General features: G+C 38.9%; 1 protein-coding gene across 2 annotated transcripts; it reads right to left on the reverse strand.

Moving 5' to 3' along the window:
• Positions 1–735: 735 nt before the first annotated feature.
• Positions 736–15766, reverse strand: LOC128069750 (ATP-dependent RNA helicase DDX3X). Of its 2 annotated transcripts, none has more exons than XM_052662884.1 (17): positions 15637–15766; positions 12842–12899; positions 11247–11294; positions 9437–9569; positions 8292–8447; positions 8112–8211; positions 7344–7479; positions 6108–6193; positions 5837–5935; positions 5567–5727; positions 5105–5249; positions 4881–5025; positions 4517–4698; positions 4307–4424; positions 3872–4025; positions 3494–3630; positions 736–3300 (listed from the first exon to the last, which is right to left on the reverse strand). In XM_052662884.1, exons 1-17 carry the CDS (start codon positions 15679–15681, stop codon positions 3221–3223), a joined length of 1983 nt encoding a protein of 660 aa, XP_052518844.1. In that variant the 5' UTR covers positions 15682–15766; the 3' UTR covers positions 736–3220. The 2 variants fall into 2 exon arrangements, with proteins under 2 accessions (XP_052518844.1, XP_052518843.1); XM_052662883.1 differs by having other exon boundaries at positions 3494–3633.
• Positions 15767–15939: the final 173 nt, after the last annotated feature.

A 15939-nucleotide genomic window follows, 5' to 3' on the forward strand; every position in this document is an offset into this window, starting at 1 on the left:
TGTAGCGCTGGGGAAGACTCAGTCCCTTGGACTGCAGGGAGATCCAACCAGTCCAGCCTAAGGGAAATCAGTCCTGAATATTCACTGGAAGGACTGATGCTAAAGCTGAAACTCCCAATACTTTGGCCACCTGATGCGAAGAACTGACTTATTGGCAAAGACCCTGATGTTGGGAAAGATTGAAGGCGGGAGAAGGATGATGGTTGCATGGCATCACTGACTCAACGGATGAGTTTTGAGTAAACCCTGGGAGTTGGTGATGGACAGGGAGGCCTGGCGTGCTGCAGTCCACGGGGTTGCAGTCAGACACAACTGAGCGACTCATCACCCCAAACCCAAATAACGTTCTTGATCTGTAAGTACTTATTGCACATATTAGATTACTAATGCATTTTTTTACCCAATTCATTACCGTACTGTTCAATCATCCTATGTATCAAGTGCTTCCAAGAATAGTTTCCACCCCTCCATCCATAAATGTCAAACTATAATCATAAACTGTACATCAACAAGGATCTTTTGGATTTCCATCTATTACAAAAGTCTTTTTCACTGTATTCCAAACTAACACCATCTTCATTTTTTATTAATGTAGCAGGGTAATTCTATATCCAAGAGGTACTTCAAAATCAGCACTGGATGGCAACCCCAAAAAATTACATCTTACAACTCTTCAGGCAAGACCACAACTTTATTTTCACCTAATAATAAACCACAATTGACAACAACAAAAGAGACTGTGCAGTTCAACTTTTATTTTAATAAAATCAGAATATGCACAGCACATGCAGTGCTAGCATCTAAACTAATACAATAAGCAATTACTAAAGCTACAGTGACTTGAGGTTCAATCTTTACATTCAGCAAGTTTAACTTCTTACATGATTTTTGAAACCTTATTAACTGAAAATATTGCTTGCTGATAAAACTTGCTCAAATGCTATCGCTGAATGTCCAAGTCACTGACTATGCCAATACAACAAAGATAACCACATGTTTCAGGATTGCAATGAGCCAGACATTCACTGGAAAAAAAAATACACACAACGAAACAAAACACACAATATTTGAATATGGACACTTCGTATCAGTGTTTTGAAGTGTTTCATTAATATCTTAAGACGAGTGTATCAAAACCTTGGCATGATTTAATTTAAAGTCGCCAATTTTGTTTTTACTAACATCAGAAAGTTATGGCTACACTGCCAATGCCGGGTCTGCTTAATTTGACTTAAGAGTTTAATATGACTTAACATTAAAAGCTCACACTACCCCGAAATATATAATTTCACGCATACGGTGACATTCAACATTCAAGTGCCAGTGTTTTTGTACTGTCTTTTGGTCAAGTTTCTTTAAACTTTCAAAGAATCACTTTTAGGCTTACAAAAATAAATATTTGTCAAAATGTTCAATAAATATTACATAAAACTAGCAGCAAAAAGTATCTAGAAATCTGTCGTGTGCAAATAGTTTTCTTCCCAACTATCATTCCCATGGTCCCAAATAAATTTTAGAATCTAGTCCCATCCCCTTCCTAGACAAGCTGCGTTCAACAATCTCCAAGAGACAAAATAAGATTGGAAGTTTAAGGACACGCACACAAGACATATATATAAAATTCTCTGAATGTGCAATAAAAGAAGTACTTTGTAAAAAGTTATGGGCAAAATGTACAAGGGCCTAAACCTAGACTAATTGAAATAGCACCATAACAAATGACCTCAATACTGTCAAGTGCACCTACTTAATAAAAGTTTTAGAACAAGGCACAATACACTTGAAAATCTATTGCACTTTAGGAAATTTTTGCCATCTTCCTATGCCACTGTAAAAAGATTGAGCATTTTGATCACCGCATTCTGGCCACAAAATTAGCACAGAATTCAAAAGTGGCAGAGGCATTTTAGTGGTGGACAATGCTCATCTTTGGCCAGATTTAGCATAAACAGACTATAAATACAATGGAAACCTATGCAACTAAAACTGACTAAAACTGCACTGTATAGCAGAATTGACACCTTGTGCAGTTATGTACATATTTCCAACCTGTGTGATCTCAAAGATTTCAGTTTGTTACTCTTCTGGAGCCATTTTTACAAAGTCTATAGTAAGCCAGTTTAACATCTCAACGCAGCTTGAACAGAGTAATATGAATCGGCATTTAAAAGAAAGCCTGCTGCATTTAATTCTTCCTGTTCATACCCTCTTGACCAAAAAACATCAACACTAGCATGCGTTATTAGACCAAAAATCATCCAGGGCCCTAATGAGGGCTGGTCATTGCTGTGGTCAGCCATTCTACCATTTCAATTTCACTTATGGCAGGCATTTAAAAAGTCTAAGTAGATGAATTCTCCTAAAACCCTATCTCAAGTTATCAGACCTTTAAACTTTCCCTGTAATATTATGCCCACATTTGGCTAGCTCATAATTAATGATCTGCCTAAACACTGAAAGAGGAATTGCTGTATTTACTTGCATTAACTTTGAAAACAGTGCTTTGAATGTATGCATGTATTCATACATCACCTCATCATGACTGGAATGGCTTGTTTAAAGACTATCAGGTTCTAAATACCTATCCAGGATAGAGTGAGCAAATCAGAACTTTAACTTAATACAGTTCGCCACATTAGAAACTAATTCCATTAATATGCTTCAGAGACATTTGTTGTTTGTTTTCCCCCAATCTGCAAGTATCAAAAAGCCCTAATGCAGGCTACTGCATAAGTTTTTTCCTTATAATATTTATGGATGAATCGATGATTCCTGTTAAGTTGTATCACACCTGTGTGCCAAGGTTTGATTTTAGCCCAAGTTCAGTAAATTTATTTTGTCAAAAACAATTGGTATCTTGAGCATTACTGAGCCAACAGGACATCAAAATAAAAAGTTGTCTAAAGTTAAAGGCACAGTACATTAACAAACAAATGATCCTCAGTCACAAATTATAAATGCAGTTTGGGATGGGGGTTGGGAGGGGAGTTAATCCAAACTACAGCAATGAAATCTTCAAACCACCTTCTGAACAGGGCTGCTGATTGTTCCTTTCGACTCTTCATGTGACCTTGAGCTCCCTTAAAAAAAAAATTTCAGTGGAGAATCACAGCTGGTAATGTACTGCGAGTTCTTGAAGCTACACAAGGTATAGTCTGGCTAAGTTACATGTGGTTTCCATATTAGCTTGTTTGGCAGGGTGACCTACTGCAAAGCAGGTTCAGTTACCCCACCAGTCAACCCCCTGGGAGTTATAATTTCCTCCATATCCATCACTGTTGTAAAAGCCTCCATAGCCACCTAATGAGAGATTAAAAAAAAAAAAAAATTATTAAGTCATCCATTGTGTAATACCACCTTTCCCTTCTGTAAATATTTTGATGTAAAATTACAAAAAGCAATCTACGGGGCCAATATTTTAAATTACTCTTTGAAAAGGATGAAAAAGGGCAAAAGCCTTTCCCAAAGGTATGAGATTAAAATTTAACATCACCTCCACCAAACCCTCTGCTGCTTCCATGGCCGCCTCCACCACTGCGGCTGCTGCTGGCGCGGCTGCTGCTGAAGCTGGAACTGCTGCCACCACTACTCTGTCGATAGTCTCTGGCACCAAATCCTCCACTGAATCTACTACTATAAGGACAAAACGTTAGTTTACATAAAGACAATCCAATTCTTGTTAAAATTTCCAATGACCAATTTCTGATTTTCCAATTCAAGCAATTCCACTTGGCCCTTCTTTTCTGTAATAAGAATTTTATAAGGCCTTAGCTGTGAAAAGCTGACACTGAAGGTCACTTAAATAACCTTAAAAATCACACCCCTCTCCATTATACACATTATTTAATAAAACACATTATTTCTAACTCACCTTTTGGATCGTCCACGACTGCTACCCTTGTAGTGGTGTTCATAAGCCATGTTTTCTAACCAAGATGGCACTTCCTGTTTAGCTTCAACAAGAAGATCCAACAAATCCTTGGTAATATTTATGTTCCTCTCATTAAAGAATGAGGTGGCAAGGCCTAAAACAGTTCCAAAAAGTACATAAATTAAGGTCTTCCACAGAGCAGCACAATATTCTTACTTTCATATTAGAATATTAAGTAGAATAATAACTTTTTAAAAAGATAATTTGCTATTTGTTCTTTGAACAAACCTTGACTTCCCCCCCTTGCCACTTCTGATACTTTAATAGCATTCCTTGAAAATCAGAGTTCATCTAAGACCCTGAAAAGTTCTTTGCTGTAAGAATCACACTGAAAATCAGCAGCCACCAGATCATCCTAAGTAATCACACACTTACCAAGGTTTCCTACACGTCCTGTACGGCCAATGCGATGTACATATTCTTCAATATCACTTGGCAAGTCAAAATTGATAACATGTTTCACATTTGATATGTCCAGTCCTCTTGCTGCTACCTAGAAAATAATTTTTGTTACATATGGTCCATTTAAAACAAAGTAAACAGTTGAACATGCTGGCCTAGAAAATAAAATTAAATTTTACATACTGCTGTAGCCACGAGAATTGGGCTTTTTCCTGAGCGGAACTGGTGAAGGGCCTCTTCTCTATCTCTCTGAGATCGGTCTCCATGGATACTGGTACAAGCATATCCTTCATGGTATAAGAAATCCTCCAGAGAATCCGCACCCTTTTTGGTCTCCACAAACACTAAGGTCAGTGAATCTTTGCCTGAAGTTAAAATATCACAAGGTTTCTGTCACTAACAGTGGCTTGGTTCTCTTTGCACTTAGTAAACTTACGAATAGAGGCAAATAGACTGTCTCAACAGAATGTATTGGATGAGAAGGAAAAGCACTAAAGGTGATCCAAATAGATTACCCTAAGCCACCAGACTAATGCTAAAATTATACCTGTTGCATTTAGAAGATCAAGCAGAAATGACCGTTTGTCTGACTCTTCAACCCAAACTACTTTCTGTGTTATGTTCTCAGAGGTAGAGCCAACTCTTCCTACGGCCAAAAAGATATACTCATCCAAGAAGTCACGAGCAAGCATCTGAAAGAAAAAAATTATTGTTTTATCATCTATTGAGATAAACAAATTCCTAAGTAAGATCTGCAGCACCAAACAATACCTGTATTTCCTTAGGGAAAGTAGCACTAAACATCATAGTGTGGCGAACTCCCTTTGGTGGCATAGTATCTTGTTCAACGATTCTACGTATCTGAGGTTCAAACCCCATATCCAACATCCGATCGGCTTCATCTAACACCAAGTACCTGCCATGAAAAAAAAATCCCGCTTAGAATTTGAGGCGAAAAGGTAGTTTCCATTTCTATAAGCACAGTTAATTATTCATTCAGGTAGTTTAGTTCCTCACACCATACAATCTGACCCATGTACATAAGACACAGCACAGGATCTCTGCCACTAAATCGCACAGCCAAATTAGCTCTGTATACTTGACTCTGGTCTCAAGGTCTGGTCATTCTTAGCCTCTACTAAAATCACTTCAAATTAAAATTACAATCAGCTAACTTTTTATAAAAGTTGGAAGACTAAAAAATGCTTTTCACACATTTAAAAATTAACATACTTGCAGAAGTCTAATCCAATTTTTCCTCTTTCCATCATATCCACTAGACGTCCTGGAGTCGCAACTAACAAATGGCATCCACGTTCCAAGTCTCGAATTTGCTGACCAATATCAGCACCACCATAAACCACGCAAGGACGAACTCTAGATCGGTATGAAAACTATAAGCAAAGAAAAATTTTATTAATTTTAAGACCAAGATTTTTACACGGTCATAAAACACTTCATCAGAATCAACGAGAAGGCCAATAACCTGAAAGGCATACTTACTTTCCTGGCTTCCTCATAGATCTGTACAGCCAATTCTCTAGTTGGTGCTAACACCAAAGAGATTGGGTATTGTTTGCGGCGCCCGTATCTTCCATTTTCCTAAGAAATAATTTATTAAACTTGTTAACGAACATCCTCTCTCAAAGGTTCATTACAACATAATCCCCTTCTGCAATTTATAGATTACATGTAAATGCTGTTACTAATTATACAGATTAGAATTCAAGTCTGTCATTTAGAAACCTTTCTCATTTTATACAGAAATATTTACCTTCATGGCCCTCAGAGCCTCGCCGGGACCATCAGAATAAATCTGACTCAAGATGGGCAAGAGAAATGCTGCAGTTTTTCCAGACCCTATTTTAAAGAAAGCATATTCATTTAACCACAGAAAAACTGGCTTATTACTTTTGAACATATATTGGTAGATGATGGTGTTTTAACTGCCCAATTACTTAGCAATTAACTAGTAATCTCACTTTAATTCCCAAATTAAATTTCTAAAAATAGGCTAATTTTAAAATACCATCAAGTGATGACTTTGATCAACCTGTAATAGGAGTTAGTGAACTAAGTTTAAACTATTTATTTTTATAAATAAAGCTTTACTGGAATATAGCTGTGACCAGTAATTTACATATCATCTATGGCTGCTTTCATACAACAGCAGAGTAGTTGCAGAGACCACATGGTCCATCAGCTAAAAAAATATTTTTGTTCATTTACCAGAAAAAAAAACCATATATATATACACACACCAAATTTTGGTCACAAACATTGTAGTAGTTTTCACTTCTTTGCTTCACTTGTGTAACGTATGTGTCACGCAGTCATGTCTGATTCTTTGCAACCCCATGGACTGTAGCCCACCAGGCACCTCTGTCCATGAGGATTCTCCAGAGCCAAGAATACTGGAGCTGTCATGCCCACATCCAGGGGATCCTCCCAACCCAGGGATCAAACCCTAGGTCTCCTGCATTGCAGGCAGATTCTTTACCATCTGAGCCACTAGGAAGTACTTGTGTAAAGAGAGCAGGAATTCTGTCTCAAAACTGGTGTCAATTTCTAATACTTCCTTATAAGTATTGTATATACTGATAGGGAGGTACTACTTTACCAATCGATGAACCTTCTTTTGGCCACATTTCCACGGATCACAGGCTATTCTCTATCTTTCTCTAATTTTCTACAGTTCTCACTTCCCCACCACTGCAATCACAAAAACCTATCTACTTGTTACAGTAATATCAAGCTCATGACTTTCTACAGGCCATCCCTAAGATACCCTAATGAAAGCACTAGAAGTAATATAACCAAAAGGCTAAAACAAAAGAGATACCATCCAGCTACTCCTTACCAAGGTGTACCAGTCAGACTACATACAGGACTCAAGCTTCCTCATGAAACTTAAAATGCTCCATGCATATTTTCCTGGTATTGGTTTTTATTAGAGCAAGCCAAGTCAAGGTATTCTTGACAACTTTTTACTTTCATCAAGTCTGCTTACCTGTTTGGGCACAGGCCATCAAGTCTCTCTTCTCTTTGATAATAGGAATAGCATGCTTTTGCACTGGAGTTGGGCGAGTGTAACGAGTAAGCTCAATGTTTCCCATAATAATTTCTCCCATCTCAACATCACTGAACTGTTAAGAAATTCATCAGGGTAAACAAGCAGAAATGCTATCTGGAGCATTTTGTTTCATACAAATACAAGGGGGGGACAACTATCAACCAATTTGAACTTTCAATTTGCTTTACAGTAAAAGTCATCATCTTACACATTTTCAGGAAAAACAAAACCAAACCACTCCATAAGCTTAAACTACAATGGAAAAGTTTTGGGTTCTTCCTATGTTTGACCCACTTACTATTTCTTTTTACCCCCAGTCTTTTGCCTTGTTTATTTCAACTCTCAGCTTCTTGACTATTTACTTTTTAAGTTAGTTTTTATAAGCATACAATTACTTTACAATGATGTGTTAGTTTCTACTGTACGGCAAAGTTAAATCAGCTATATGTATACACATCCCCCTTTTGGATTTCCTTCCCATTTAGGTCAACACCCGACCCATTTTCTATTTCAAATTATTAGTAATGGTAACACCGAATTCACTCTCCCCCTTTCCACAAACCACGAGGCAGGTTTTTAAATTAACTTTAAAAAACTGTCAAGATAAAGCAGGCAGTCTTCATATGTTAGGAAGCCCATCTCATCTTGATGTGCTGTGAAAAGATCTACACTTCCCTATCTTAAAGGTCATGCAAAAATACCTACACTTTCAATGTGTGGAGGACAGTTGTTGCCTGTTGCCTCAACTGGAATGTCATCATATTTTTCAAAGTTAATCCCAGTGTTGCCTCCAGAAAAGAGTTCTCTGAAATCAGAAGATTGGTAAGTTTGTTACACGGAGCTGATAAGGCTTCATCACAATTAACATACACTTCAGAAACTTACTGTTCCAAGCGTTCACTTGGTGGGAGTGGTTTTGACCAATCATCTTCATCTGATTTGTCACACCAGCGACTATTTCCACGTTCATATTTGCCAAAACCACCTCTGTCACCACGGCCGCCAATGCCGTCATAGTCACCTCGTCCACGATCATCAAACCTAAACAGCACAAGCAATTAATCAAAATCTTATTTAACCATTATCAGATTCCTACCACTAGAACTGTACCTGGAGAGAGGTTCATTATGGCTAATTTCAAGGATGTCACCAGTCCAATTCGGGCTTACTCTTACTTGACAAATAAGGCCCTCTAACCAGACTATACCATTTATATAACTTTATTTTCTAAATTCAGTATCCTCTTTTATTATTATATAGCCGATACAGTCCTCATACATGTTGAAATCAAGAATCAGGTCTTTGTACCTGAAACATAATATTGTAAGCAACTATACTTCAATAAATATAGAAATAAAAATCCTTGGGGCAATCAGTCTTATATGTGAAACCAGCACATTAACTTACACCTTTAAATGTTTTCATCCAAATATTTTTAGTGTTAGAGAAAAAACGGAAAGTACCACACCAAATATCAATTGTCCTGGTTACATTAGGATGCTACTTAAAGGACAACTTACTTGTGTGACAGACTTTGGATAAAAGGTAGAAAATAATCCTTACCTGAATTAAGATGTTTTTAGTTTTAGGCCTGTTTTCGAAAAAGCAGGACACACAGGACTAACCACAGCTATTAGGCGCATGAGGTCAGTTCATCACACTTGTGTAATCAAAAATATAAGGTTTAAAAATTGTCACAGAATATCCACAAAAATGTCAACCAAATTAGGCCATTCACTAAACTTACTCTTTTAAGTAGAATACATAAAATTAGAGAAATATAAAAATAATTGATTTCATCATGCCAAAGGGCATATTCTTATTCTCATTTAATTTCGGTGTAGTAAGTTCAATTTAGTGAAGACTTCTTACAGTTAAAAATCTATGATTAAAAAGACATACTTAACATCCAAACAGGTGGTCCACTAAGGGGGAAAGATAATCATGCTTAATGGTCAGGGTACAGACCAATTTCTAAATTGCTTTATTGTACACATGCAAGAAAGGCAAGAAGATAATAAATCACTTACCTTCCCCTTGATCCACTTCCACGATCACTGAAGAAACTAGACTTTCCTCTTGAATCACTGCGGGAACCAAAACTGCTGTATGCATCCTTATCTTTACTAGAACTCCACCCTGAACTGTCTTTATCATAGAATCCTTCAATTAAAAAAAAAAAGCAAACTCATTTTATTGTAGTAATTAGAAAATGACACTAGCTTAAAACATGATTTCTATGTTTCTGAGTTTGAAGCCCTCCAATGACCATCACATCTCTGGACCAGAGGGACAACAAAAATATTCCTACCATAGTACTAGAACATACTATAGGCTGAACAAAACAATCAAGTCTGAAAATGTTCTAAATGAATACAACTTCTAAAAGGTCAGTAGGTTTGCCTTTAACACAATGACTATGGTCTTGTTACATGACCATCAAAATTTAATTTCATTTTACAGGCGTGAATGAGTCTACCAGGAAAGAGCAATCATTGTCTCTATGTTTCTTAGAAGTGATATTCATTTAAAACATTAAGAAATTTACTTTGTTTAATGTAGTATTTCTTGGTTTCAATAGTAAAAAATTTAAGAACAGTGCTCTGTTCACATGTAATACATGGTATCAGATGAGAATTAGGAATACCTAGAAAAAAGGAAAATCCTGATACCTACACACTCAGTGTAGACAGGTTCCTAGGGTATAGCTATAAACATTCAGTAAAAGGGGATGACAAAGGTATAAATTAGCCCAACAGGTATATGGTTTAAAGACAAGCAGAGGATTTAACTAGCTTCAGTGACATTTTATTAAATAGTCAGAGATAGTTTACAAGTTAATTAGGTTACTTTCCTTCTCCCTGTGCCTCTACTAGCCCAGTGATTAACAGCCTTAGCTACCAATAAAGAGCTGAGTTAGATTTCTAAGACCTATTTCAGCTCTAACTCCTATATGATACTGCCTCTTTCCCTGCTTTGATTCCTATCATTGCAATAAGGCAGGAAAAGCACTAAATACACATGGGGGTCAATTTCAGCTAGTACATTCTAAGGAATAAGAATCCAACTGTACAGTAACTAAAGACAATGATGTGACACCTAAGAAATAATATAGGAGTTCTTTTAATGTTTTTGGCCCCATGGCATGTAGGATTTTAGTTCCATTCCCTAGATCTTATATTCCGTGTATTGCCTTAGATAGTGAAGCTAATACAGACTACCTATGAATATAGACAAATGACAGCAAATCATGGGCTCCTGTGGACTCTCCACCCTTCCAATCCTGCTTTCTTTATCCAGTATCTTCCCTCTTCATGGCTTTTAGTTTTCCTGACCTTCCCTTTTCCTCCAAAATCTCAGATGACCTATTTAAAGGAAGCAGTTGAAGCCAGAGAACCACTCCCATCTATCAGGAGCATGCCTGATGCTTGTTAACTATTCCCCAATAATCCCATTGCATTTCGGCACCTCTGCAAGACAGAAATAACTGGATTGTTATCACTGTGCAGCAGTTTTGTTTACACAGTAGGATCCCCACTCACCTTCTTCAAATTGAACTCATGCTATTTATGATTACATACAGAGGTTAAGCACAAGACTAGCGAAATTGTACAAAACCATGCCCTTGGCCTCAGATGAGTGTGACATAGGAAATGCAGAGATTTCCTCTATCTGACATTAGATGAGTTTTTCTAAGCCCTAGTAAGCCCTAGTAACTGAAATTATTCTGACAGTAGGAGAAAAGAGCAGTGTTCAGACTTCGAGGTGTCTCACTTTCCCTAAGCTCCAATTTTTAAATGCAGCAATAATTAAGCATATCAAGTTGCTCAAAAAACTTACCTTTAGTAGCTTCTCTGTTCCTTAAGTGAGGAGGAATATAGCGCCCTTCTAAAAGAAATGACAAAGTTAAATTTCACATTCCAAAAAACTTTAAAGCTTTTTATCAAAGTTTGTGATGCTAAAAAAGTCCTGGAAAGAAAAAATTTAAATCTCTAGTCTTCTAGTCTGGTCTACTATTTTAAATGAGTTACTGCTTTAATAAGATGAATTTTAAAAGGGGAAGAACAGATTTGAATTGAATTGGAACCTAATAGTTGAAATCTACGAATAAATTTAATTTGCCACTAGTGGCCAATTTAACACACGATTTTTAAAAAGTCTGCTAAGATTTCAGAGAATTGTCAGAAATAACAAGAGTTGCAACATTGTTACTACAATAATCTAGCCAAGACACAACAAAAATATTAACAAGTCTCTTATGGAGCATAAGTATTACTGTAACAACCTAAAAAGTAACAAATCGTGTATCTAGTCACTAAGAAGCTTTTTTGTTCCTGCTCTGGTTAAATCCAAAACATATGTACATATGTAATATGGGAAAAGCTGCAGAGTGAAATGATTTCAAGGAATTGTGGGTTTTGACACTTGCACTGTTTAAGGAAAGTCAACTGTTGTTCTATATGCAAATAAAAACACAGCCTAGACTATGAGTGAGAACAAAAGCAAGTAATATATATCCAACTAATAACATCAACTTGCTTTATTACTAGTTAATCTGCAATTTAACCTCTTCACTTCTGGGCTGAATTAAAGATCTCCATTAGAATGGTCAATTACTAAAAGATTCTTAGCCTGACAAAGTGAAATTTAAAACAAATACCAAGTAACTGTGCCCAGTGAGGCCCTTCGTGCCTAAAAATAAACATCCCTTAACTATGCAATAAACAGAGCTTGAAGAAACAGTGCTTTCAGCCCTTGACACATTCAATATACATATTACATTTTTTCTTTCAGTTAATTCAATAGGAAGAGATCTGAGCTGAAGCAGGTCTACTGCCAATAATAAACCAAGAGCCCCTACACATTAATCTTTACCATGTCTCAAAAAAAACCCTTTCAAAAGAAAATAACAAAAACTTCTTTTCAGGAAAAAAAAAAAATACAATTCAGCATTTAAAATCCTGACCACCACTTTGAGATTCATTATAGCCTTGTTCTATTAGTAATTCTCATGTTCTTCATGGGAAAGGAGTGGCTGTACCTGATGTATATGAATATGTGAATATTCTCTTTATTCAGTTTAATTCCAGTAAATTCACTCTTAATAGTGAAATATACACTCCCACCACCTTTAAGCTGTGTTCAGGATTCATAATGGACATAATCAAACTCTGTAATTTGTGTGTTGTATAAGGTCCTTAACGATTGTTTCACTCAAGAAAACTACTCCTCATTATCAAAAGACCACAACACTACCCACATTCTTTACACAGTAAAAACTGGAAGGGAAATTCCTAAATTTTAAATAAATCCAATGAAACATTAAGTTATTATAGTTCTAATACTCAGTAACACAACATTGTAAATCAACTATATTCCGACAATTTTTTTAAAAAGCTCTAACATTCAGTAAATGCATAAAATATTTTACTTACTGCTGGCTGTACTTCCTCCACTCTGATTATCTGAAGAGTTCAGGTCTAGGCCAGCAAACTAGAAGAGAGTTAAATTTTGGTTAGCAGCCCATGCGCAGAAACATTACACTAAAGGAAAACTTAGTGGAACTCTTAAGGAGAATGTGACTAAGAATGTGAGCAAACGCAAAATACTACAGTACTACAGTTTACACTGCAGAAGGTACCTAACCAAGATGGTGGCGCTATCCAGGAGAAACCGGGTCCAAATTCATAATCAAGATGAATTTTCCCTGTAACTTTTCCCATTGTAAAAGTTCAAAAAATTTAAATTATTTCAAAATGTCAAGTAGTCAGTGGATTCATTTTAGCTCCAAATATTTGGAGATAAATGTTTTCTACTGGGAATTATTCTAAACCTACAGAGCACACCCGAAAAATACTCAGAACAAAACTTGTATTGACCATTTCTCAGCTTTCATTTCTAAATACTGCCAATTAGAGTAGCACTCTTCAGAACAAAAATTTACAACATAACCACTACACAACCATATTAAGTAGGTACCTATTTATTTTTCCATTTTCACAGTTAAGCTGAGAACACTTTGGACATAAATGGCACATTTTACTGCCTTTCATCTCCATTTCTACCCATCCCTTTACACTGGTAACTTAAAAGCCTCAACATTCTAAAAAAAAAGCGCTTCATCGAATTCTGTAATGACTAAACAAACTATTTACAAAGCAACGAGGAGAAAACTATGTGCCAAAAGCAGCATTTCATTAAAAAAAAATTTAACCAGCCACACGGCATTATTGCCACGTGTTTCCAATAAACCACAACGTTTAAGTCCTGTTAAAAGCTTAAAATTGTACACTGTAAAGCTGCAAGCATCAACGTAATCACTGAAAACTGGAAGATGCTAAATCTTAAAGAAAAAATGAATACGGTAACACTTTGGAGGCAGCTCGTTTCCTAACTTCTATTAACAAAACGCTGCGGTGCTTTCTCTGCACGATTGTCTCAGCAACAGACTAATACTTTAAGGCACAAAAACTTCCTTTTTGTACTTATTGCAGTACGTGTTATTAATTTTACACTTGGCAAAATGAACTACGTAGAGCACTTTAAATGCTACTGTAAATTGCTAGGGTGACATTAATGCAATTTTCTCATTTGTGAATTTGCTTGCTGCTTAATTCTAACGACTGTGTATATTTTTTTCCAGTTATTTCGATTTCAAATTTTATTCCTGCTTATAATCTTAAATAGGTGCCGACACCACCTATATGTTAAATTTTAAAACTGGGGACCGGCCATGTTCTTGATCAGATTTTTTTTATGTCTCTGCTCCATTTAACACGGAACATGTCAGCATTTGGAAGATTTATTCCGATTCATTAATGGAAAAAATGCTCTCCCCCAAACAGATAGCCGAGTCCCTAAAAAACACTATACACGACTGAAAATCTATTAACAATTCATTTGTGTCACTCAAGTTCGTTTCAGAATTCTGGAGCTCGCGGTACGCAGAAGTTTACTTAAAAGCAACAAAACATCGATTGAAGAGCGTGGTGCCACTGTTGCTGAGGGATGCAGACTTCTGCCATCTCCGCCCAGAACCCCTCCTCTGCGATCACGCGCCCTCCCGTCCTCGAGGGGCTCCAATTAAGACAAACCCGGGGCCCCTGACTGATTTCAAAATTTTCAGTCCACAAGCAGCAACAAGTCACCAACAAAATTCCTTATTTCTTCCCAAGCCACATTCCAGGCGTTTTTTCCCAGGCCGAGCCCCGCACCAAACGTCCCCAACCTGAGGACACTGGTACACTCCGTGGTACCTCCCAAAACGACGCGTGGCTCGGAGCAAAACCTCCACACTCACTATTGCGACCACGTGAGGCGGAGCCGGCCGTGCCGGGTCGCTAACCTCCTCGCCGCGTTCCACCTCGATCTCCAGAGCCCGGCGCCACCGCGCACGCAGCGGCCCATTCCTCCCTCCTCTCCATCCCTCCCCCCCCACTCCTCCTCGAATCTTCTGCGTCACAAAACTTTCCACTCCGGAAACGCGGCCTCGAGGGCCACGGACCCGAGGCTGCGGAAACTGGGCTGGAACGAAAAAACAGCCCCGGGGAAGGAAGCCCAGGAAGAACAAGATGCCCATCCATCCCTGTTTCCGGGCCCTCTGCGGCCCGTCTTCCCCCGTTCGGGGGGCGCAGCGCCGCCCAGCCACCCGACACCACACAAAGGAGGCCGCCGCCATTACCCCGAGCGAAGGCCACCCCCCGCACCGCCCCCTCCCACATTCCAGGGCCGCTTTCCACCTCCCGCTCACACGCGCGTGCACACACAGACACGCCAACGCCGCCTGGGTCTCCGACAAGAATCCGAGCCGCGCACGCCCGAACTCTCAGGGCCTTTATAAAGGTCCCCTTTCGCGAACCTCCGCGCCGCGCCCCTCCCCCCCCCCGCAACACCCATGGGTCACAAGTCAAGTCGAGGTTCGCGCGTGCGCGCCTCCGCGAGAACGCGCGCCCCCTCCCCCTCCGCCCGCCTGCGCACGCACACACAAAAGCCGCCATTGTGCTCTGCCCGGGGACAATACCGCCGGCCAAGCTGGGGCCCCTGCGACAGCCACAATCAGCATTCCGGTCACCTTCCCGTTCCCCCACAGCCCCGGGACACTGACACTCGCTAGCCTGAGGGACCCAGAAAATGGGAACTGAGAGTACCAGGTAGCACTGCGCCACAAACCAGGTTAGATCGGGGGAAGGATTCCTGCAGCAACAATCCCGGTAGGCTCCTTGCGGCTCACCTGCTGGTCCAGCCCGAGCGCATTTTCCACCGCCACATGACTCATCCCTGAAGAGTACCGAGAACTCGGAGTCTTCCGCTGCTGAGCTAATGTGTTGGGTTCACCGCGAAGGTCCTCTCACGGGAGAACTGCGGCTCTGAAATGCACGGCGCGGCCACGGATCTAATATACCCGCTCGAGTGACTGCTACGTCAGCACGTACGACGTGTGCCCTCCCTCTCACACCCGCACTCCTCCCGCCGCTAAGACTTTTGCCTAGCTACTGCGCGCTCGTTTAGTCCTAACCTCGCGGGATTTCCTAAT

Source organism: Budorcas taxicolor, chromosome X, assembly GCF_023091745.1.
Source record: "Budorcas taxicolor isolate Tak-1 chromosome X, Takin1.1, whole genome shotgun sequence".
In the NCBI taxonomy this organism is placed as follows: Eukaryota; Metazoa; Chordata; class Mammalia; order Artiodactyla; family Bovidae; genus Budorcas; species Budorcas taxicolor.

What these genes read in the sequence shown, in the direction of transcription:
- LOC128069750 (XM_052662883.1), bottom strand. Translation starts at nt 15,681, where the DNA reads ATGAGTCATGTGGCGGTGGAAAATGCGCTCGGGCTGGACCAGCAG. An exon ending in TCTATGAGGAAGCCAGGAAA is followed by an intron (nt 5,728 to 5,836) that starts GTAAGTATGCCT and finishes CTTTGCTTATAG; the next exon opens with TTTTCATACCGATCTAGAGT. An exon ending in TGATCTTCTAAATGCAACAG is followed by an intron (nt 4,699 to 4,880) that starts GTATAATTTTAG and finishes TTTTAACTTCAG; the next exon opens with GCAAAGATTCACTGACCTTA.